At 41.6% G+C, this 22,597-nt stretch overlaps 1 protein-coding gene across 1 annotated transcript; it reads left to right on the top strand.

Annotated features, from left to right (window-relative positions):
* Positions 1–13,287: 13,287 nt before the first annotated feature.
* On the top strand, positions 13,288–21,500 carry mrpl54 (mitochondrial ribosomal protein L54). The gene is made up of 3 exons (XM_041204734.1): positions 13,288–13,443; positions 16,029–16,185; positions 21,096–21,500. The coding sequence occupies exons 1-3, from the start codon at positions 13,335–13,337 to the stop codon at positions 21,226–21,228; spliced, it is 399 nt and encodes a 132-aa protein (XP_041060668.1). The 5' UTR covers positions 13,288–13,334; the 3' UTR covers positions 21,229–21,500.
* The last annotated feature ends 1,097 nt before the right edge of the window (positions 21,501–22,597 follow it).

Here is a 22,597-nt window from a genome sequence, read left to right as displayed (position 1 = left end):
TCACCAGTCATCTCTATCTAATGAGAAAGCAGCCTATGATCCTCTGGGACTACAGCAACTTTCATTTCAGGCTTAACCAAGTTTTTATGGAAGCATTAACTGAATCATGGAGTATGATTTCCAAAATATTGGTTAAAACAAATTTTGGAATGCCTTGTGATCGAGAGGAAATTTGATTCAAGTCACTATAAACTAACGACCCTTGATATAGCATAGTATTCTTGCTTTTTGGCAGTTTTGGTCCAGTGACTCATTCTTTTCTCTAAGTCAGAATGTTATGGATACAAAGCCCATTCCAGTAGTTGAACATCTGATCAAGGCTGAACATTCGACTAAGGGAAAGCTGTGTTGTCTGAGGTGCTGTCTTTGAGATGAAATGTTATGGCTCCTTAGGTGTACGTAAAAGGTCTGATGGGCATTATCTGAATAAGAGCAGGGGTGTTTCCCTTCTATCCTGATCAGCATCACCAAAAACAAGTGAACAGTTCATTTGTCTCATTGCTGTTTGTGGGATCCCTGACTGGTAAACTGTTTACATAACAGTGATTACAATTCAAAAAGTATTTCATTAGATTGTGAAGTGCTTTCGGACATCCTGAGGATTTGAATCTTAAAATCTAACAGCACAGATGGACCGTTCCGTCCGTCATTCCTGTGCTATTTTTTTGAGACCTGTCCTTATTAGTCCCACACTCGTTCTTTCTTCATATCCCTGAAAATGTTTCCTTTTCAGGCATATATGCAATTCCCTTTTGGGAATTACTATTGAATTTTCTTTCAACACCCATTCTGGGGGCTCTTGGCTGGTCCATCAGATTTTCTGCCCCGACCGTGATGATTCCAGCTGTGGACGGGACCGGAAAATACTGGCCTCTTTATGTACAACAAAAATCTGCTCATCTCACTCTTGGTTCTTTTGTCAATTATCTTAAATCTTTGTTTTCTGTTACCGAACAAGCTGTCAATGGAAAGATTTCCTCCTTATTTACTCTTGATAAAGCTTCTCATAATTTGAACTCTTAGATCTCGTGCTAACTTTCTCTGCTTTAAGGAGAACAATCCCAGCTTCTCCAGTCTCTCCACATTCTGAAGTCTCTCATCCCTCGAAAGATGCTATATAAATGCATAGTTGCTTTATTTTTCTCTGATTTATTACAAGTGCAGAGTTCCATTAATTGGGCTCTTGGAACTTTTTATGTATGTGAATATAGTAACTGCAATCATACTTCAATGTTCCATTAGATGAGGAGTTCCATCCACAAGAGCACTGATGGTCAATGGAAAGTCCCACTAATATTGTATGAGTGGTGTTGTGAAGTTAATGGTAGAGGTATACTGTTAGTGCAACGCATAGGAGTGTCCAACTTCATTGTTTGAATTTCTGGTGCCTTAAATAGACTTAAAATCGAGTAAACTTTACCCTGCTGTAAACTTGCAAAATTTTTACATAACCAACCTGACTGGATCCCTGCTAACTAGTATATATCAGCTGTAAAGTGTTCACTGTGTCCAATACTAATTATTGTTTGCCTTGTATTTAAAAACCTTTCTGATAGTCGCTTATGTTGGACATGTGTGTTTGTATGGAGATAAGAGGTATGAGAGTAATAATGAAATAGTAACCCAAGAAGTTCTGATGTCCTAACACTACAACAGTGACTATGCTTCAAAACTGCTGCATTGATTGTAAAGTGCTTTGGGACATCCTGAGGTCATGAAAAGCGTTATCTAAATACAAGTCTTTCTTTCTAAACAGAAATAGCAAAGCCTCTTTTGGCTTTTAACAGCTACCTGAACTGCTGCTACTTAATCATTCCAGAGTTTGTAAGATATATGCTGCTGATATTATTTCCATCCATTTTAGTGCTGATTGTGGTACTTGGCTGCCAACTTACTCTGTGCTGTTGATTCGCAGCGTTGATCACATTGAAGGATTAACAATTAAAATGACATTACCAAAAATTTATTGAGATACTATCGGCATGTAGTATGAGAGTTGGATATGATTAGTAGCTTTTGATCATTTATAATGTTCGCGTTGAGCAATATTATAATGATTGAACATTAGTTCTCACATAGAATCCTGAAACATTTTCTAAACTAAACTTAAAAAGATTAATTACTTGCAAGTTTATTTCTTTTCCCTGTGTATCTCTTCCTGACTACAACTTTGTCACTTTTGTTTGAGTTCTGGTGCCCTAAATTGATTTAAAATTTGAAAGTGGTTTACATTGCTCTGAATTTTCTCTTGTAAAATTTTCTGGTGTTATATCCTGGGCCTTTATTGCTGAATCATTGCTTTCTCCAGCTGTGAGTTTGGTCACCTTCTGACTATTAATGCATTGAATTTGGGAGAATCTTGATTGTGGAGGCTTGGGTGTAATGTGTGGACCCAGTACTAATGTCTTTCACATCATCCAGAGGCTAGGAATTGGGAAAAAGTGCATTTTCACAATGATTTAAGGACGTGTGCTGTTGCAACTTACCTGCACCCTGTCTGTTCAGTGGTGCCAGTGCAACATTTAAATGTCTTGTTAAATTTTTCAGATGTTAAATAATCAGATCTGTTGACTGTTTGATTTCAAAATAATTAAAAGGGAAATGAGTCAGTGCTGGAGGGCAAGGTGTTGCTGCCCAGTGTTTTGGTATAAACCATGTGAACCCAGGATAAAAACTAATCCAGTGTAATGTAAGGTTATTTGTTTTAATGTGGAATTATCCAGTACATAAAATTCCTTGGTCCATTACAATGTTAAGGCATTAGAAATTGGATCTCCACAATGTAAACCCAGGGGTGGGAGGGGAGATTTTCATTTTGATGCTTGCACATGAATTGTGTTCTTCCATCTTTTACTGAAATGATTAGTACACTGGAGTAGTTTTTATCATGTTTTTTCCCCACCTGTGTATCTACTGAAAAGGTAATCTATTTTAAAAGGCTAATATGTATATAATTGATTTTCATAACTATTTCTATGTTCCCTAATTTCCCCCACATCCCCTGGCTTCCTCAAATTTAAGCTTCCTTCAGGGTAAAATGATCCATCGTTGATTTCCTCCTTAAATCAATGCCAATCCATGGTTGAACGATTGACAGTTGTAATTAAGCAGTGGAACTGTTTTGTTTCCTGGCCTGCATCTGCCCGACCACATCCGCCACAGTCCAAAAAAAATCTGATGAAGCAAATAGTGTGAATGGCCCTGTTCAGGGGAACTTAAAAATGCTGTAAATTGTATAGCTCAACTTCTGCAATACTTGCAATCAACTCTCCTATGTCCATAAGATGTAGGAGCGGAAGCAGGCCATTCGGCCCATCGAGTCTGCTCCGCCATTCAATGAGATCATAGCTGATATGGTAATCCTCAATTCCACTTTCCTGCTTTTTCCCCATAATCCTTCATTCCCTTACTGATTAAATGTCAGTATATTCCACTGATGTGTGAAGTTTCCAAACAGAATGGTGAAATGCGGTGGCAATCACAAACCTCGTGTTATTTTCTCTTTTTTCACACAGTTGATAGCAATATTATTAATATTTTGGCATAAAATGCTGAAAATACAAGGAGGGATATGCTCTTTCAGTTAATCTGTCTTTTCAGATACTAGGGGAGTTGCTGCACATTTCCTGCATTATTTGTTATTTCCGATATTTCAATATTTGCATCTTTACTTAATAACTGCTGAATAAAAATGAAGGTAATCTTTGCCACATAATTAGAATAACAACCCATCTATATTAATTTTGATTATTTATCACAGTGCTCAAGTCATCCTGAGCCTTGGCGGTATTGAGATTCACAGCGTTTTCTGGTCCAGTATTAAAATATTGATTATTGTAACAGCCCTATATAACACAAACCTTGTTTCTAATAGTGACGGAGGTTAAAATGCATCTCCCAAGAACCTGGGAATTATTTAATTTATGCTCCTTGGCTGGGAATTTATTGCAGATATAAAAGTTAGACTAGCTGCCATTTTCTCCCATGTAAAGTGAGATTGTTTTTGTATCCACACAGGTTGCAGAGCTGCAATAATAATGGTCTGCTCATGTAGCTAGAGAAAAGTAATAATAATAGCTGAGTCAGCAGATACAGAATGGAGGTTTTAGCATTTGGTTCAAATTTAATTTAAAAATGCCTTTAATTTTCATATCACTACTTTGAGTAGACAGTGAAATTTAGTCAGGAATGGGAAACAGCTAATGGCTAACAGGTTCATTGTCAGCGATCATTTTAAATGATTTTCATGTCTGGAATGAAAAAGTAGTGGAAGTATTAGGTATCTGATTTTGTTTTCACTGTGCAGAGCACCTTAGTCCAGTCTAAACATGAATTTTCCCTCTTTACAATAAACTATAAGCTATTAGTGGCAGCTTGCTGTGTACTAAATGGCTTCACATTTACTCTCACTGCATTTCAAGATAATTCATTGAACATGATGCACTTTGGGATATTTGAGATGTGATAATGCGCTATATAAATGCAAATCTTTCTATCTGTTTTGGAATTGTTTCATTTTAAAAACAAAAGCTCATGGTCAAAATCTTAAAATGTCAGAAATGCACAGTGTAAGTCAACAGTTAAAAGAAGAAAAAGCATGTGAAAATTTCAGTGGAGACCTTTCACTGGTTCTAAAGCTCTCCACCGAAATATCATCCAGTCCCTCTTTGTTTTAGGTGCTGAGGAGCTGCTGTAACTTTCTGATGTTTTCTGCTCAGTGGATCTTTTCAAAATTACTTGACACAGACAAGCTATTTCAGACTGATCATTGGCAGCACCTCATACAAGTGTTCTACCAGTGGCTGTCAACACAGGTGGTTTTAGTGATGTTGGCACCAAGTTTTTGGTGATTGAAAGGATGAGAAATTTTATGTGGATTAATGGCCATTCTGTACCTGAGAGAGAATGGTGGAGGGAGGAATATTAATTGAGAAAAAGTAAAAACTTCATATTTCCAATAGCCTATTTGTATCTGGTAATATTTCAATATTTGTCCATATAAGGAGCTGTTTTGTATAGTTTATAAGCTTAGACAATAGATTTATCTCCTTGGACGTCTATATTAGACCTCGTACTCAATGTGCATATCATTGCTTTGTTTTCTTTGCTGAAATTTAAATAGTGATCTATGATTTCTGTTAAATAACGTGAAGAAAATCTTTTCAAGTGTGTTTTATCTTTATAAAATCAGTGTTACTGTAAGTATGCAGGATGGGTAAATAGATAATTTAAAAGAAATATTACGTGGTAGTGTCTATTTAATTTAATTCCTTTTTTTAAGTTGCGGCTTAAAATTGCAGACATCGGTACTTATATTTAACAGGCATTTCTTAGATTGGAAATTTTGAGGACAGCAGAAGTTTCTTTTTGCATTTTCCAAGATTTCTGAATAAGAATCAAACAGAACTATATCTCAATTGTACTCCAGTAATGTATTTTTAAAATATATAATTAAGGATCTGTCTCCATCTCCCAGATCCATTTTATCTGCCTTTTATTCAATTTGTGGTGTGTTCTTGCTACTGGCTTCAGATGTGCCTGCGTACCACAAGGAGCCTGCCACTGACCACCTCTGGGCAAATTTTGCTTTGGTATTGCCACTATTTGCACACTATCAGCATACCAGGAGCTGGTAACATTAACACAGCACAAGAAGCAATAGGAAAATATCGATTTCAGGGTCCAGTAGCTATAACTAAGCTACTCAGTTTTGCCATGCACTGAGGTTATTCACTAACTGTTGACCGTTGCCTGTTATCCTAATTGGTAACTTTTTGAGACCACATTCTCAGACTGACCTCACAGAAAATCCACTGCTTCTCTGTCTTTCTTTCTCAGTACAAGTGATTTGGAACAAATGAGTAGACACTGGTTTAACCCTGCTAATTGTTTCCTCAGCTATAGGTATCAGTAAGATTGCTTATTATTCTGAGACTGGTGTAAAATATGTAATTTATTCAGCCGACTAGTTAATCTAGTTAGGTTTCAGCACATATCAAAGTTGTCACTAGAATTTCAGTGAAGTGTGAATGTTTTGGCTGTGCTTGAAAGGTGGTGAGCACCCAACAGTACAATTAGATCTAGGCCCCTCAAATATAGCTGTGTTTCAAGAGTTTTGAACTGTAACTCTAGGGTGAAGTATGGCTTGTGGGAGCAGTTTGAGGGATTGGATTATGAGCATCAAACTGTATTGGATTTAAGTACAATTTTTCCTGTAGTACAATTCCACCAATACACTAAGTAAATCCAGTGACAAAACTATTTTGTTAATTGTTAACTGTGTTTTATGTTTTATCAGGTGTTTAGATTTCTCTAGTTGGAATGTTGGCTGGATGTACCAAATGTACAGCAAAGTACCTTTTTAAATATTAATGATCAAATCAGGCTCAATTTGTTTTTATTGATCTTAACCAGTGATTATATTGAACAATAGGTAGTTGGGAGAAAAATAGTTTAGGAATTTTTGATAACTGAAATTGTAATTGTTCTGAATGTTGAGTGATCCAGGAAACATGATATTTTATCAATCACAAACTTGTTTTTTCAAAAAAAACTTTTCAGTAATGCACAAAAAGCAGAACCCAGGAAGCAAAGCCTTCTGCTTAAGTTTCGAATTCTGGTTGAGTTAAAACTGATTTAAACTTACTGTTTACCCATTTCTGCCTGTAACTCATCCCTGCCCCACTCCCCTTCTTCTGGTTCTATCCAGGGTAATGGGAATATTAATAGTCTCAGAGAATAATCTGAACCCAGTAAGCAGCGAGCATCATTTTACAGTAGTGCCCCTTATTTGAGGGGTTTTATGCAGGTGCCCTGTTGCTGCCCCTTTTAATTTCAGAGTGAAACATCTTCCAGAAAAATATGATTCCATTCCTGTACAATGTAAAAAGACTTAAAAGAAAGTAAGTGGTTTTTTTTATGTTTATAGCATCCCATATAACTTAATGGGTTTAATACAATTTCAAAAGGTTTGATACTTTAACTGGTTTGAAATTGAATACAGGAGATAGTAAGACCAGATGATGGCCATTAGGTTAAATGAGCCAATTGTCAAATCAACCCCACCTTCTCATCACAACGCTCGATCTCTTTAGAAAGACAGTGTCTTAACTCCATTTGTACTGTTTATTTCGGCCTCCTTCCCTAGTAACTTGCACCTAATCTGATTATCCTTAAGATCCCCTGTTTTGTCTTTTTATTGCTAACCTAATTTGTCAGTTCTGTCCCATTAGATTTGAGTAATGTGCCCCTTCAGTTCTCACCTTATCATTCAATTCTCAGCAGGATCATTGAACTCAGGTACCTGAGCTCATGTATTACAAATCCACAGACTGAAACTTTTTGCAATAAATTTAGTATTTTTTCAGTGTTTATTGCTCTGCATTTCTACATTAACTTTTATTCTGGAAACCTAATGTTTTTAACGTCATTGATTGGTCTGAAAGTGCAATGAGACTCCCTCCAGTGGCTTAAACAGGAAAAGCAATGCAAAGGTAAACAATATGAACCAGGAGGTAAAAGCAAAAAACTGTGGATGCTGGAAATCCAAAACAAAAACAAAAATAAAAATACCTGGAAAAACTCAGGTCTGACAGCATCTATGGAGAGGAGGTCCTAACTTCAAACCTAGGTCTGTGCTGATTGGTGCAAGGGCATAATAATTGATGCTGTACTCCAAGGCCAGGGGCGGGATTATTGGCTAATATCCATAGCTACTTTGACTTCTGCAAAGTGTGGATGTTGGGTGAGGATAGCATTTAGCTCAATGCTATGCCTCCAATAGTCACATAATTTGCATTGTTCTGATTTGACTATATGGAGCATCCACATGGACGAGCTACCAGACAGCTGCTGTGGAACTGTGTTTCCTACATTAATAAGCACTTTTAAGAGGAGGTAAGAATTTTGGCAAAAAGCAAGCTTTTTAGTGATGCTACAAACTTCAAAGCACCATGGCTTTAATGGACCATTTGATTAGTTTTTGTTAAATATTCTAATTCTGATATTAGCACAGAATATTATGTATTTCAGTGCTCCTGACACTTTTAATCAAATGTCTCAGCAAAATTAAGTTTGAATTATCTGTGAAGATTGTGGGTATTTGGAGATGTTGTGGTGTAACTATTCTCACTCATTGCGATAGCATTTAGCAGACATACAATAGCAGCAGATGCCATCTGCAAAAGCAGGCACATAGGCCAATTTCTAAACAGTTTTGCACCTTGTCCAGAATGATTGAATGCATTCACAATTTAAACAGCGTGAAATGAAGAGCTGCTCTTGTTTTACAGTGTGACAGTGTATGATACCAGTGTTTTGCTTCAATGGGAAGGATAAGATTGCTACCAAGAAATGTCACTGCCTCTGATTTATTCAGGCATTGTCAGAGCACTGCAGAAAAATATTTAGTATTTGTAAATTTAAATGATAGAATATAGTTAGTTTTAAGTTTGCAGGAATACGGTCCTGCATAAATATCATGAAGTTTGTTTGACAGCAAGTTTCCTGATTTATAAGGTATCTGTGATTTGTTATTGTCCCTTTGTTCCTGATAGTATTGTTATTAAAACTGAGGCCAGTGGCACAAATAACTTCTTTTCTGTACATATGCTGTTATTTTGTATATATTTGTTAATGATTGTACATAAAAAAAGACATGGAAATATTTCCCCCCTTTGGTGTATTTCTAAATCAAAAACTTATTTGATATTGATTAGTGTATTAGTGCCTGGCAGCTGGCAAGTAGTACACAAGGGGTTAACTCACGTTCCCCGTTATAAGTAGTGAGCAACGTGAACCTGCTTCATACTGTGACCCAGCGATAAGTCTTACTTTCAGTTAATGAATTTCCAGGTAGTGTGTTTAAGCCGTCCTGTTGTTGCACAGGGGTGTTCTTTTTGTATCTTTGTCTTTATTAACATTCAGAATCGCCCTCTACTCCTGAGTTCAGTCGTAGTCTGCTCTGAAAGCTCAAGGCATTTATTCTTTTTTCAACTCCAAGTCATTTACATTTGGCAAATGACTAGGCATCTGAACATAAACTTGTGTTAAAATGGAGCGTGTGTGTTGCTCATGCATATTTTTAATCCTGATTTAAACAATTAGGTTTGTGAAGTTAGATGAAATTCGTTTGATAGTTCTTTTGTTCTTGCTGCTGGTTTTTCTTATGAAATGTCAACATTATAATAAAACACTACATTGCTGAATGTCTGCTGTTTGGTTTTTAAAATGCCTTTTAATTGATGTTTGAATTCAATATTTTTTCAAGTTTCTCACAAATCAACCTGCGAACTTAGTATATGGTAATTCAAAAATAATCCTCGATTATATAGGCTTGTACAGAAACCAGATTCCCATCGTGTTAATCTAGCAATCCCTCTATTTGATGCACCTTTTTTTTGAGTTTGCTAATACTATACCACCCTGAGCAGTTACTTCCATATGATCACCATGCTCTGTATTTTAAAATCGGTGCCCTTGTGCTGTTGATTCCTGACATTCTAGTCTTGTGTGGCTGGCAGCAACACCAGGTAAACTTGTAAAATTGTTTAGGTTGGTGGTCTCAGTTAATCTGGCAAGTTTACTTTGGTGTTATGAGATCTGCATGTCAGGAGTCGACAGCACTGAAGCTACATAAAAGCATCAGTTTCATTTAGGTTGAGTCTGTGCTACCTTGCAGAAGTATGACTGCAGAACATGTTAGGATTGAAGGCCCCCATTTTCTCCAGCCTTGAATTTATAACAAAAATTGTGGCCTGAGTGGTAGGCTTTTCAGTTATGCTGCATCTCTTAAGTTTCAAAGTATGTGGCAGGCATCATCATCTAATACACCCTCATCATTTAACAGCTCAGTGTGTCCCACCAGCAAAGGCCTTGGTCTAATCTGTGACTGGTAAGCACAGAAGTGTATAAAATATTCCATGAGGATACGATTTTGAAACAAAAAAATGAGGAAAAGGCCAGTGAATGGGAGTAGATTAGAATAGAAGAGATGGTGCTGGCAAATGGCCTCCTATATTGTACTTCCTATCATTTATCTCATCACCATTTCTTTAAACTTTGGTGTGCACATTGCATTGTTTTTCAAGTTTCATGATTAAAACAAAAATGGCAAATATTGTTATGATCCCAGCTGATGTTACTACTGGACAAGCCAGATCTCAGGGTGGAACCCAGCTAGATAGATCCTAACTTCTATTTTTTGTTTAGATATGTGGAGAATGGCTACTGAACAGAGTTGCAGGAGTCAACTGATGAACTCTTAACAAAAGAATAAAGCATTTATTAAACAAGTAGATATCAACTGTATTATAATACTCCTTCACCCACAACTAACCTTTACAGATATAGACAGATTTGCAAGACTAGCACAAATTATGAAAGCTATCTTGTGCTCTAATGTTCACAATAAGTACACAGCCCACGTAAACCAATAGGCAATCTATGGTCAGGCACACCACACTCTGAAACTAAGTGACAGATGCCACCTCAAACAGATTTGCAAGACTAGCACAAATTATGAAAGCTATCTTGTGCTCTAATGTTCACAATAAGTACACAGCCCACGTAAACCAATAGGCAATCTATGGTCAGGCACACCACACTCTGAAACTAAGTGACAGATGCCACCTCAAACAAATGCTATGGATCTCTCATCAACTCTTGGCACCTCCCCTCCCCCCCCCCCACCCTGGCACTCCAGATGCTTGTCACACTGAACTCTTGTCTTTCACACAAGGGTTTCCAATCTCCACTCCCAAAGAACTTGCTTTGGAATCTTCTCCCAACCCATGCTTTCTCTCAGATGCCTTCCACAAGGGTCCATCTCCAGGGTTTTGAACTCTTCTTCCGATGCTCCTTTCTTCTGGATTGCCGAGCGCATTCAAGCTTTCTTCCATGCCCTCTCTCTCATTGACACAGCTGTGATAGCAGGACACCATTGCTTCACATACCCATAGCAAAGAGTTACAGACCTTCGGCTGCCCCCTTGCATCTGCTGGCTTCTCCCAAGCCTATATTACTTTAAACCTACCTCCTGTGGCTTTCTCCCTTTAAGCTTGGGGCCTTTTTCTACTCCTCACTCTTCACTTAACAGGACCTTTTCCAGGTTCCTCTCCTTGTCCTTTGACTTAACTGTCCCCTTGGGACCTTTCCTGTTCTGGTCCCTGGTTTGGGGGACTTTCTTCTTTGGTTTTTGGAACCTGCTTCTTGCAGTTCCCTCTCTTGTCCTGCTTCTGCTGGCCAATGCCTTCAACTTTACTTTGGGATTTGCTGCCTGTCTCTCTTTTATGCTGCTTCTGCTGACAACTTTTTTACAGCTTGGAGCCCACTGACCAACTGCACTCAAACTGACATCTTTTGATGATCTGCTTCTATCACTGCTTGTTTGTCGCTACAACCACACCAACCCCCTCCACCTCTCTGTCTCTCTATCTCTCCGCCCCCCACACACACACCTTAAACCAGCTTATATTTCAGCTCTTTCCTGGACTCGAACTCAAGTTCTGTCGAAGGGTCATGAAGACTCGAAACGTCAACTCTTTTCTTCTCCGCCGATGCTGCCAGACCTGCTGAGTTTTTCCAGGTAATTCTGTTTTTGTTTTGCACTCAAACTGAACTGAAACTACTTTTCTGCCTCTGTGGGGCCTCCTGTTGCTAGGCAACAGCATAGTTTTTTTCTACCTTGTGTTTGCTTTACCTTCCCTTCAAGAATTGTAAAACATTCATTAAAATGTAGGCACAGAAATAAAGCCTTAGACCTGCTGTCACCACTCTAAAATGAAACTAGGTCCTAGGTTTCACTATTTTAACTCACAACTAGGAAAATATACGATTAAACTTGAAACTAAAACTTAAACTCAAATCTATAGCTTATTCCTGACACCCACAAATACAACTTACTTAAACTATCTACTTTCCTAACAATACTTAAAGGTTGTAATTTGGAAACCCTTGACCAGAAAGAGACTACACAATGATCAGATATACATTTCTGTCAAGTAGATAACACTTATATCAGCTAATTTCACATTTGCCAGATTCATCTATTTGAGAAGGTGACCCTTAACAAAAAATATACAATGGTGAGCTAGGAGGAAAACTCTCTCAACTCTCACTACACAAATCATTAAAAGCATCAGTTTTACAGAACTGCAAGCCATTTTGGCAAACTACAACTGTACAGCTCTCTGAAAGAGCTATCCACTTAGTCATACTGCCATGAATTAAAAAAGCTTTTTTAAATATACATTTTTAAAAAAATATCCACTTTAATCCTTTTAAAAGCTATTATGGATTTTGTTGACATCTCTGTATCTGGTAGGGCATTCCATATCTTTGCCAGTGATAAACTGAAATTTATGTCTTTGTTACTGACTCACCAACTATTGGAAATAATCATCTAATTTTGAACAACTCTTGGTTCTCCCTTTTTATTCTCATGAAAAGAATCTTAGTTTGTCTAGGCTGTCCTCATTAATGAAGCTTCTAATCCACAGTGAACTTCTCTCCACAGCCTGGATTTCTGTTGTAAACTGGTACTCGTGCATTATTTCAAAAACTGTTCTTCAAATAACTGGTCTTGAATCTGTTTACATTTTACGAGTCTAACCACGTTGCTGTGGGTCTGGAGTTATATGTAGGCCAGAAGGCATTGGTGAACCAGATGGGTTTTTATGACAATTACTGGATGTTACTTAAATTTAAAATTGCACCAGCTGTCGAGGTGGAATTTTTGTTCATGGCAACTATTTGCTTCTTTAACCTAACGGTTTTGGATTTCCAGCATCCACAGTTTTTTGCTTTTATCCTTAAATATGAGTCTGGATGGTTAGTGGTGGTGTGTTGCAGTTCACTCTTCGGGCCATATTATACACCTCGCACCTCCTATTAAGTTCGGGGTGGGTCTTGAACCTGAAGCTTCTGATTGAGGCAGGGACGCTACAGCACAAGAACTCGAGTGGTGAATAGGGAGAAGCTAATTTCTTGCAAGGGACATCATTTCATGTCCACACATGCTTGCACAGTATAATTTACTGGATTATAAATAAGATCAGGAATCCTGGGTGCTTTTAGAAAGGCAATATTTTAATATTTACATTGGGAAACTTTGAAGGCAAATGACTCTTGCAGTGCTTTATGTTCCCTACAAGCCTCTGATCCCAGTTTGTTTAAGCTTGGTATAAGGTGCCTCCATCAAACATAGATTCCTGCAATGGGGGGGCGCTGCAACCCTGTAAATTGCCGATTGGTTGCAGCCGTGGTTATGTCACGAGTGGGTGTGGTCTGATGACGCTAGGCCTGTGATTGACAGGTGGGGGTTGGGGGGGTCAGTGATGGCGGCTCGGAGTGGCTGGTTAATTACCTGCCTCTCGGTGAGGGGTGCATTGCTGCAGTGTGGCCGAGTCCGCAGAGTTGCTGCCAACGGATATGCCAAGAAAGCCAGTGAGTACAATGAGCAGAAATCCCGCTTCATGCTGCGGAAGGCCGCTGCGGCCTGGATCCGAGCTCCCGGGGAAGGCTTGTACCTCCTGAGGCCGCAGATTGTCCCCCAGCCTGGGCAGTACCGGGGTACACAGTCCCCCCACCCCCCCAGTCTGGGCAGTACCGGGGTACACAGTCGCCCCACCCTCCGGTCTGGGCAATGCCGGGGTACATAGCCCCCCTTCTCGTCTGGGCAGTACAGGGTACGCAGTACCAGGGTACACAGCCCCCAACCCCCCTCCTCCCCCAGTCTGGGCAGTACCAGGGTACACAGCCACCACCCCCCCACCTCCCCCAGTCTGGGCAGTAACGGGGTACACAGCCACCACCCCTTCCTCCTTCCCCAGTCTGAGCAGTAACAGGGTACACAGCCCCCACCCCCACCTCCTCCCCCCAGTCTGGGCAGTACCAGGGTTCACAGCCCCCACCTCCCCTCCTCCCCCAGTCTGGGCAGTACCGAGTTACACAGCCCCCACCGCCCTTCCTCCCCCAGTCTGGGCAATGCCGGGGTACACAGACCCCCCACCCCGACTGGGCAGTACCGGGGTACAACCTCCTCTCCAGCCTGGCCAGTACCTGGATACACAGCTTCAAGAAAGGAGGAAGGGATAGACCAGGGAACTACAGGCTAGTCAGTCTAACCTCAGTGATGGGGAAACTATTGGAAGCAATTCTGAGGGACAGAATTAATCTACACTTGAAGAGACAGGCATTAATCAAGGACAGTCAGCATGATTTTGTTAAGGGGGGGTCATGTCTGGCCAGCTTGATTGAATTTTTTGAAGAGGTGACCAAGTGTGTAGATGAGGGCAATGCATTTGATGTAGTCTACTTGGACTTCAGCAAGGCTTTTGATAAGGTCCTGCATGGAAGACTGATAACGAAGGTAAGAGCCCATGGGATCCAAGGCAATTTGGCAAATTGGATCCAGAATTGGCTGAACGGCAGGAAGTAGAGGGTGATGGTTGAGAGGTGTTTTTTGTGTCTGGATGCTTGTGTCCAGTGGGGTTCCACAGGGATTGGTGTTGTGTTCCTTGCTGTTTGTGGTATATATAAACAATTTAGACTTGAATGTAGGAGGATTGATCAGTAAGTTCGCGGATGACACGAAAATTGGTGGGATGGTAAATAGTGAGGAGGATAGCCTTAGATTACAGGAGGCTATAGACGGGCTGGTCAGATGAGCTGAACAGTGGCAAATGGAATTTAATCTGGATAAGTGTGAGATGATGCACTTGGGTAGGACAGACAAGGCACGGGAATACACAATGAATACACGATGAACCTGGGAAGCACCGAGGATCGGAGAGACCTTGGTGTATATGTCCATCGGTCCCTTAAGGTAGTGGGACAGGTGGATAAGGTGGTTAAGAAGGCATATGGGATACTTGCCTTTATTAGCCGAGGCATAGAATAAGAGCAGGGAGATTATGCCGGAACTGTATAAAACACTGGTTAGGCCACAGCTAGAGTGTTGCATGCAGTTCTGGAATCCACATTATAGGAAGGATATGATTGCACTAGAGAGAGTGCAGAGGAGATTTACCAGGATGTTGCCTGGACTGGGCTGGAGAGCTTTAGTTATGAGGAGAGATTGGATAGACTGAGGTTATTTTCCTTGGAGCAGGGGAGATTGAGGGGGGACATGATTGAGGTGTATAAAATGATGAAGGGCATAGATAGGGTAGACAGGAAGGAACTTGTCCCCTTGGTGGAGGGATCAACCAGGGGGCATAGATTTAAGGTAAGGGGCAGGAAATTTAGAGGGGATGTGAGGAAGAATTTTTTCACCCAGAGGGTGGTGGAAATCTGGAACTCTCTACCTGAAAGAGTGGTAGAGGCAGAAACCCTCATAGCATTTAAGAAGTATTTGGATGTGCACTTGCTATGCCATGGCATACAAGGCTATGGGCCTAGTGCTGAAAAATGAAATTAGAATAATTAGGTACTTGATAGACCAGCGCAGACTCGATGGTCCGAAGGGCCTTTTTCTGTGCTGTAGACCTCTATGACTGACCCCTGCCATCACCCCTCCCCCCAGTCTGGGCAGCACTAAAATACACAGCTCTCCGGGCTGTACCGGGGTACACAGCCCCACTTACTAAGTTTTTCCAGCATTTTCTGTTTTTGTTTGTGAATGAGGTACACAGCTCCCGCCCCCCCCACCCCAACCAGTCTGGGCAGTACTGAGGTGCACAGCCTCTTCTTTTCCCCCACCCCTAGTCCGGGCAGTATTTGGGTACACAGCTCCACTGGGGTAAACAGCCCCCTCCCAGCCCCAGACCAAGCAGTGCCAGTGCACACGGCACTACCCCAACTTCCAGACGGAGCAGTGCTGGGGGACACTGCAGCCACCGCCCCCTGCATCCCGGTCTGTACCGTTAGTGTGCCCTAGGCAGCTCCCTTCCATTTCCCAGGGTTTGAATTCACAGCCTTCTTTACAACAGTGACTACAGCTCAATGCATTGGCTGTGAGGCACTTCAGGAGGTCCTCATGGTGCTGATACATTGCCTTCACTCCTGAAAATTTCTTCATATAATTTCAGCTGTCAAAGGGAAAGGTAAGATGGGAGTCAAAGAGGCCCTGCAAGGCCCAGAAGTTTGTAAGGATCCTGTCATTCTGACCACACATGCTGTGGGAGTCAATATCTACAAGCAAGGCAAAGACCCAGAACTGCGGCCAGATACTGAATACCCTGAATGGTGAATATTCCCCCTTACCTGGATACTTTTTTGTTGCCTGTTTGCTTCCTTTGACTCCCTCTTGATTGGGTATGGATGTCGACTCCTGGCTGTAGTAAATGTTTGGTGGAAGATGGTGGCTGTCCTCTGGCCCTAAAGTCATCTATAGAGGTTATCCATTGTTACTTGCCGTCATAACTTTATTTTTTTAATCCAATTCATGTTCTTTCTCCATATGCCTAGTACCCTTATTTCCCAAATACGTTTAACAAAATTGGAAGGATAGCATATTGATTGTCTTTGTGGACTTATAATCCACAGGTCTGAACTAATGATTCAAGGACATGAGTTCAAATCAACCCCCCCCGCCTGCCCATGTCCACCAGAGAAATTAAATTGTTAATTTTTATAATCTGAAATTAAAATGCTAAAATCGGTAATCATGACCATAAAACTACTGATAGTTGTAAAAACCGGTCTGGGTCATTAATGTCTTTCAGGGAAGGAAATCTGCCATCCTCAGCTGATCTGGCCTATATATGACTCCAGAGCCAATAATCTTGACAAGGGTGGTGCTGTTGTTGTCTGGCGCACTGACCTCTACTTCGCAGAGGCTGCGTGTCAACTCGCAGAAACTTCCTCCTACCTCCCCCTGGACTATGACCCCACCACTGAACATCACGCCATTGTTTCCAAGACTGTCACTGACTTCATCTCCTCTGGAGATCTTCCCTCTACAGCTTCCAACCTCATAGTCTCCCAACCTCGGATGGCCCGCTTCTACCTCCTATCCAAAATCCACAAACAGGACTGTCCCTGCAGACCAATCATGTCAGCCTGTTCCTGCCCCACGGAACTCATTTCTTGCTATCTTGACTCCATTCTCTCTCCCTTTGTCCAGTCTCTCCCCACCTACATCCGCGGTTCCTCTCATGCCCTACGTCATATCAACAATTTCCAGTTCCCTGGTCCCAACTGCCTCCTCTTTACCATGGACGTCCAAACCCTCTACACCTCCATCCCCCACCAGGATGGTCTGAGGACTCTCTGCTTCTTCCTCGAACAGAGGCCCGAACAATCCCCATCCACCACTATTCTCCTCCGTCTGGCTGAATTTGTGTTCTCACTGAACAATTTCTCCTTAAACTCGTCTCACTTCCTCCAAATAAAAGGTGTGGCTATGGGTACCCGCATGGGTATGCCTGTCTCTTTATGGGCTATGTGGAACATTCCTTGTTCCAGTCCCACTCAGGCCCCATGGGTATGGGGTATACATGGGTATGCCTGTCTCTTTATGGGCTATGTGGAACATTCCTTGTTCCAGTCCCACTCAGGCCCCCTACCACAACACTTTCTCCGGTACATCGATGACTGTTTCGGTGCCGCTTCATGCTCTCATCTGGATCTGGAAAAATTTATTAATTTTGCTTCCAATTTCCACCCCTCCATCATTTTCACATGGTCCATCGCTGACATTTCCCTTCCCTTCCTTGACCTCTCAGTCTCAGTGATAGACTGTCCACCAATATCCACCAATAAGCCAACCGACTCCCACAGCTACCTCGACTACAGCTCCTCACACTCCACTTCTTGTAAGGACTCCATCCCATACTGTCAGATCCTTCGCCTCTGTCACATCTGTTCTGATGATGCCACTTTCCATAACAGTTCCGCTGACATGTCTTCCTCCTTCCTTAACTGAGGTTTTCCACTCACAGTGGTTGACAGGGCCCTCAACCGTGTCCGGCCCATCTCCCGAGCATCCGCCCTCACCTTCCTCTCCCTCCCAGAACCATGATAGAGTCCCCCTTGTCCTCACTTATCACCCCACCAGCCTCCGCGTTCAAAGGATCATCCTTCGCCATATCCACCAACTCCAGCATGATGCCACTACCAAACACATCTCCCCTTCACAGCCCCCCCCTGGCAGCTTTCCGCAGGTATCGTTCCCTCCGGGACACCCTGGTCCACTCCTCCATCACCCCCTACTCCTCAACCCCTTCCCACGGCACCTTCCCATGCGACCGCAGAAGATGCAACACCTGCCCCTTCACTTCCCCACTCCTCACCGTCCAAGGGCCCAAACACTTCAAGTGAAGCAGCACTTCACTTGCGCTTCCCTCAATTTAGTCTACTGCATTTGTTGCTCCCAATGCGGTTTCTTCTACATTGGAGAGACCAAACAGAATGGGTGATCGCTTTGTGGAACACCTTCGGTCTAATCCGCAAGCATGACCCAGACCTCCCTGTCGCTTGCCATTTCAACACTCCACCCTGCTCTCATGCCCACGTGTCTATCCTTGGCCTGCTGCAATGTTCCAGTGAAGCTCAACGCAAGCTGGAGGAAGAGCATCTCATCTTCCGACTAGGCACTTTACAGTCTTCAGCTTTTAATATTGAGTTCAACAATTTCAGATCATGAACTCTCTCCTCCATCCCCACCCCCTTTTCGATCCCCCCTTTTCCAATAATTTATAATTTTTTTCTTTTCCCTCCTATTTTTAAATTTATTTCGATCTATTGTTTCATCTTCACCTTTTTAGCCCATTTCAATCCCTTCCCCCTACCCCACCCGCACTAGGGCCATCTGCCACTAGCATGCTTCCCTTAATGTCCCCATTAGCACATCCTTTAGATAGTGTCAACACCCCTTTGTCCTTTTGTCTATGACATCTTTGGCAGTCTATTCTTGGCCTGTGCCTATCACTGGCCCCCTATCGACCCACCCCCTTCTACCAGCTTATATTTCATCTAATTTCTATATGTCTTAGTTCTGATGAAGGGTCATATGGGCTCGAAACGTCAACTGTATCCCTCTCCGCAGACGCTGTCAGACCTGCTGAGTTTTTCCAGGTATTTTTGTTTTTAATCTTAACTCATAGTTGCCCTCTGAAATAGCCTGGTAAGCCACTTGCTTGCAAACGAGAAGGTGGCTCAGTACCACCTTTTATGGGACTATTATGGATGGGTAATAAATGTTGGCCTTGCCAGCAATACCCAGATCCTGTGAATGTAAAATTTTAAAACAAAAAGAACTTGGGAAGTTAGCAATGAGGGCACAAAGAGGCTACCGAGGAATTGGGGTAGCTTGGATGAGTGGGCAAGAACATGGCAGATGGTATACAATGTTGCCAAGAATGAAGTTATCCACTAAAGATAAAAATAAAATACTGCGGATGCTAGAAATCTGAAACAAAAACAGAGAATGCTGGAAAAACTCATGTCTAACAGCATCTGTGGAGAAAAAGTCTGTATGACTTTTTCAAAGCTTAAAAACTTTGCACTTTGGTAAGAGAAATAAAAAAAAAATACTTTTTGAACGGTGAGAGACTGGGAAATGTTCAGAGAGACCAGAGTGTCCTTGTACATGATTCATAACATACATGTATAGCAAGCAATTAGGAAGACAAATAGCATGTTAGCATTTGTTACAAATAGACTGAAGTGCAGCAGTAAAGAAATCTCACTACAATCATGCATGGTATTGGTGAGGCCACACCTGTAGTACTGTGTGCCGTTTTGGTGGGCTTACCTAAAGAAGAAATATTTGTCCTAGAGGAACTGCAACAAAGGTTTAGTCGATTGTTTCCTGGGATGAGGGAATTGCCCAAAGAGGAAAGATTCAGTGGACTAGGCCTATATTCTCTGGTGTTTAGAAGAATGCATGGTGATCTAATTGAAACATATAAAATTCTTAAGGGATTTGACAGGGTAAATGCTGAGAAGATGTTTCCCGTGGCTGGGGAACCTAGAACACGGGGTCATAGCCTCAGAATAAGGGGTCAGCCAGTTAGGACTGAGTTGAGACATTTCTTCAATAAAAGCTTTGTGAACCTTTGGAATTTTCTACCCCACAGAGCTGTAGATGCTTCATTTGTTGAGTATATTCAAAACAGGTGTCGATAGATTTTTGGATACTAAGGAAATTAATGGGGATAGTGTGGCAAAGTAGAGTTGAGATATGATCTTGTTGAATGGCAAAACAGGCTCAAAGGGCCAAATGGTGGCCACCTGTTTCTATTTATCTATATTTGTGCATCTCTTCCCTTTGAAGAAATTCAGTTGTTTGGCCCATCTAATGCAGTGATTTCCAGATTCCCACAGCCCTTTATTTGGAAAAGCTTTTCCTGATTTTTTAACCAGCTTAGTTCTAATTCTGTCCCCTTGTTGTAGGTACTCTTGTAAGGGAAAGTTGTCCCTAGTTGTTTTCAGTTTGTATCATCATATTGAACACCCCTCACTGTGCCCAAGTAGTAAGAGTGTGGATATAGTCTGTCAGAATATTCTAGCAAGGAATGTGAATCTGATATTTTCAACACCCAGCATTGATGTGTAGGGGTTTCATCCGATATGGTAGCCTAGTGCTTAAGATGTTGAACTGGCAACCTGTGGGTTCAGATTCCACCAAGGTAAGTGTGAAACTGAATTCAATAAATCAGATTAAACTTGACAGCTGCTGATTGTTGTAAAACCCAGCTGGTTGACTAATGTCATTTGCTCCAGGAAATTGCCCCCGCCACAACCCTTTGCTCTGTGGTTCACTCTTAATCCTTATGAAGTGACCCATCATGTCACTCCGTTCACTGCAGAATATGACCTGCACCACCACCATCTTGGGGTGGGCAACAAACATGGATTTTCCAATATTGCCAATATTCTAAGTACATTTAAAAAAAAAACTCATGCAAAGTTTACGTGATCACGACCCTGATCAGGAACAAATACCCAAGCTGGATTTTTTTTGGAATCTTCTCCCATTGAGCTAAGCCTTTGTGCTGAGATCAGCTCATTCATGATGGATTTGATATTAGCACCTGTCTTGTACTCTCTTCCCCACCAGGGGGAACCCCTGAGCTGGAGTTTGTTTATTGTGTAACTGGATGCTTTGTGGACAATAAATGGACTTTTTTTAATAGATGGCTATCTTGTAGGTTGTTTACGCTGAACCTTGGACCCCCAAAGAGTCTGGATGAACTGGACCCAGAATCTCGGGAATACTGGAAAAGGATAAGGAAACAGCATATGTGGCAACACAACAAAGTTCACAAAGGAAAGAAATTCTAAGAAAAACATAAAGACAATGCAGCTCAAAGACCCATTTCCCTCAAATGAGGACTGCAGTCTGAGGAGAGAATTTGAATCGCAGCCACCAGTGCTACTTACACTTCAAACCAGCAGACAGTGCACAGGGCAGTGCTGTGAAGAGATTGAGTCTGGGTTCCTTGGCTGTATGTGACATGACTCAGACAATGCTACCCAGGAAGAACATGTTTAATGTTTTGATTTACTGGCGAATGATACAGAATAAAAGTAGCAATTTTCTTAAAAAAAAAAAATTCCTTTTATTTTCTCTTCCACTCCCAACGCCTGGACCTTCCCATGGGTCTGGGTTTTGCGGGCCCTGGCCCCCATCCCCCCTCACCCAAGAAGGGTCCAGGTTCAGCAGGGCCCTGATTTCCTCCTCCCCCCCCCCCCCCCAAGAAGGTTCCAGGCTCTGTGGGCCTTGACTCCCCAGAGGGGTCCAGGTTCTGTGGGCACTGACCGCCCCCCTGAGGGGTGAGGGGCTCTGACCTTCACCTTGTATGAGTTTGACAGGTCCTGATAGTTGCTGTGATACTGGTTCTGCAACTGTTATAAAGATAATATTGGCAATGTAGTGAATGCTCCCTTTGAATGAGATATAACTCATGTATTATTTTAGAAGATTTGGGGAAACTGGGAAATTATAGGCCTAATAACTTCCCTACAATAAATGTGAAATTATTATGACCTGTCAGGGAACGGAATAATTGAACATTTAGACAATTAAGAACTGATCAGAGCCAACATGGATTTGTAAAGGATAAATCATGTCTTGTGAACCTGGTTGAATTTTTGAGGTGGTGTTTAATGTGACAGATAAGGAAATGTCTTACGGATGTTATTTATATGGACTTCCAGAAGGCATTTGACAAGGTTCTATATAAGGCACTGCAACAAGTAAGAGTGCATGGAACTGGAGGCATCATATTGTTGTGGGTAGGGAATAGGAGATAGGAGACAGCATAATGGGTGTGTATTCAATTGGTGGGTGTGACTAATGTTTCCCAGGGATCTGTACCCAACTTTACACTATATAGCTTGAATGAAGGAATAGAAAGCCTTATATCCAAGTTTGCTGATGACAGCAAGTTAGGTGATCAATAAATAGTATAAGCCGGAGCAAAAAGTTTGCTAAGGGACATTGGTAGATTAAGTGAGTGGATAAAACTGGCAGATAAAGCTCAGTGTAGGAAAATGTGGAGCCACCTATTTGGACCTAAGAAAGATAGATCAGGATACTTTCTAAATGGTATGAAGCCTGGAAATGGGGACGAGCAGAGAAATTTAAAGGTCACAAGTACAGAAGTCACTAAAAGCTGGTGTATGGGTAAACAAAATTAAAATGTCTGGT

Source organism: Carcharodon carcharias, chromosome 14 (assembly GCF_017639515.1).
Source record: "Carcharodon carcharias isolate sCarCar2 chromosome 14, sCarCar2.pri, whole genome shotgun sequence".
Lineage (NCBI taxonomy): Eukaryota > Metazoa > Chordata > Chondrichthyes > Lamniformes > Lamnidae > Carcharodon > Carcharodon carcharias.
This window is presented reverse-complemented; position numbering and strand designations above follow the sequence as displayed.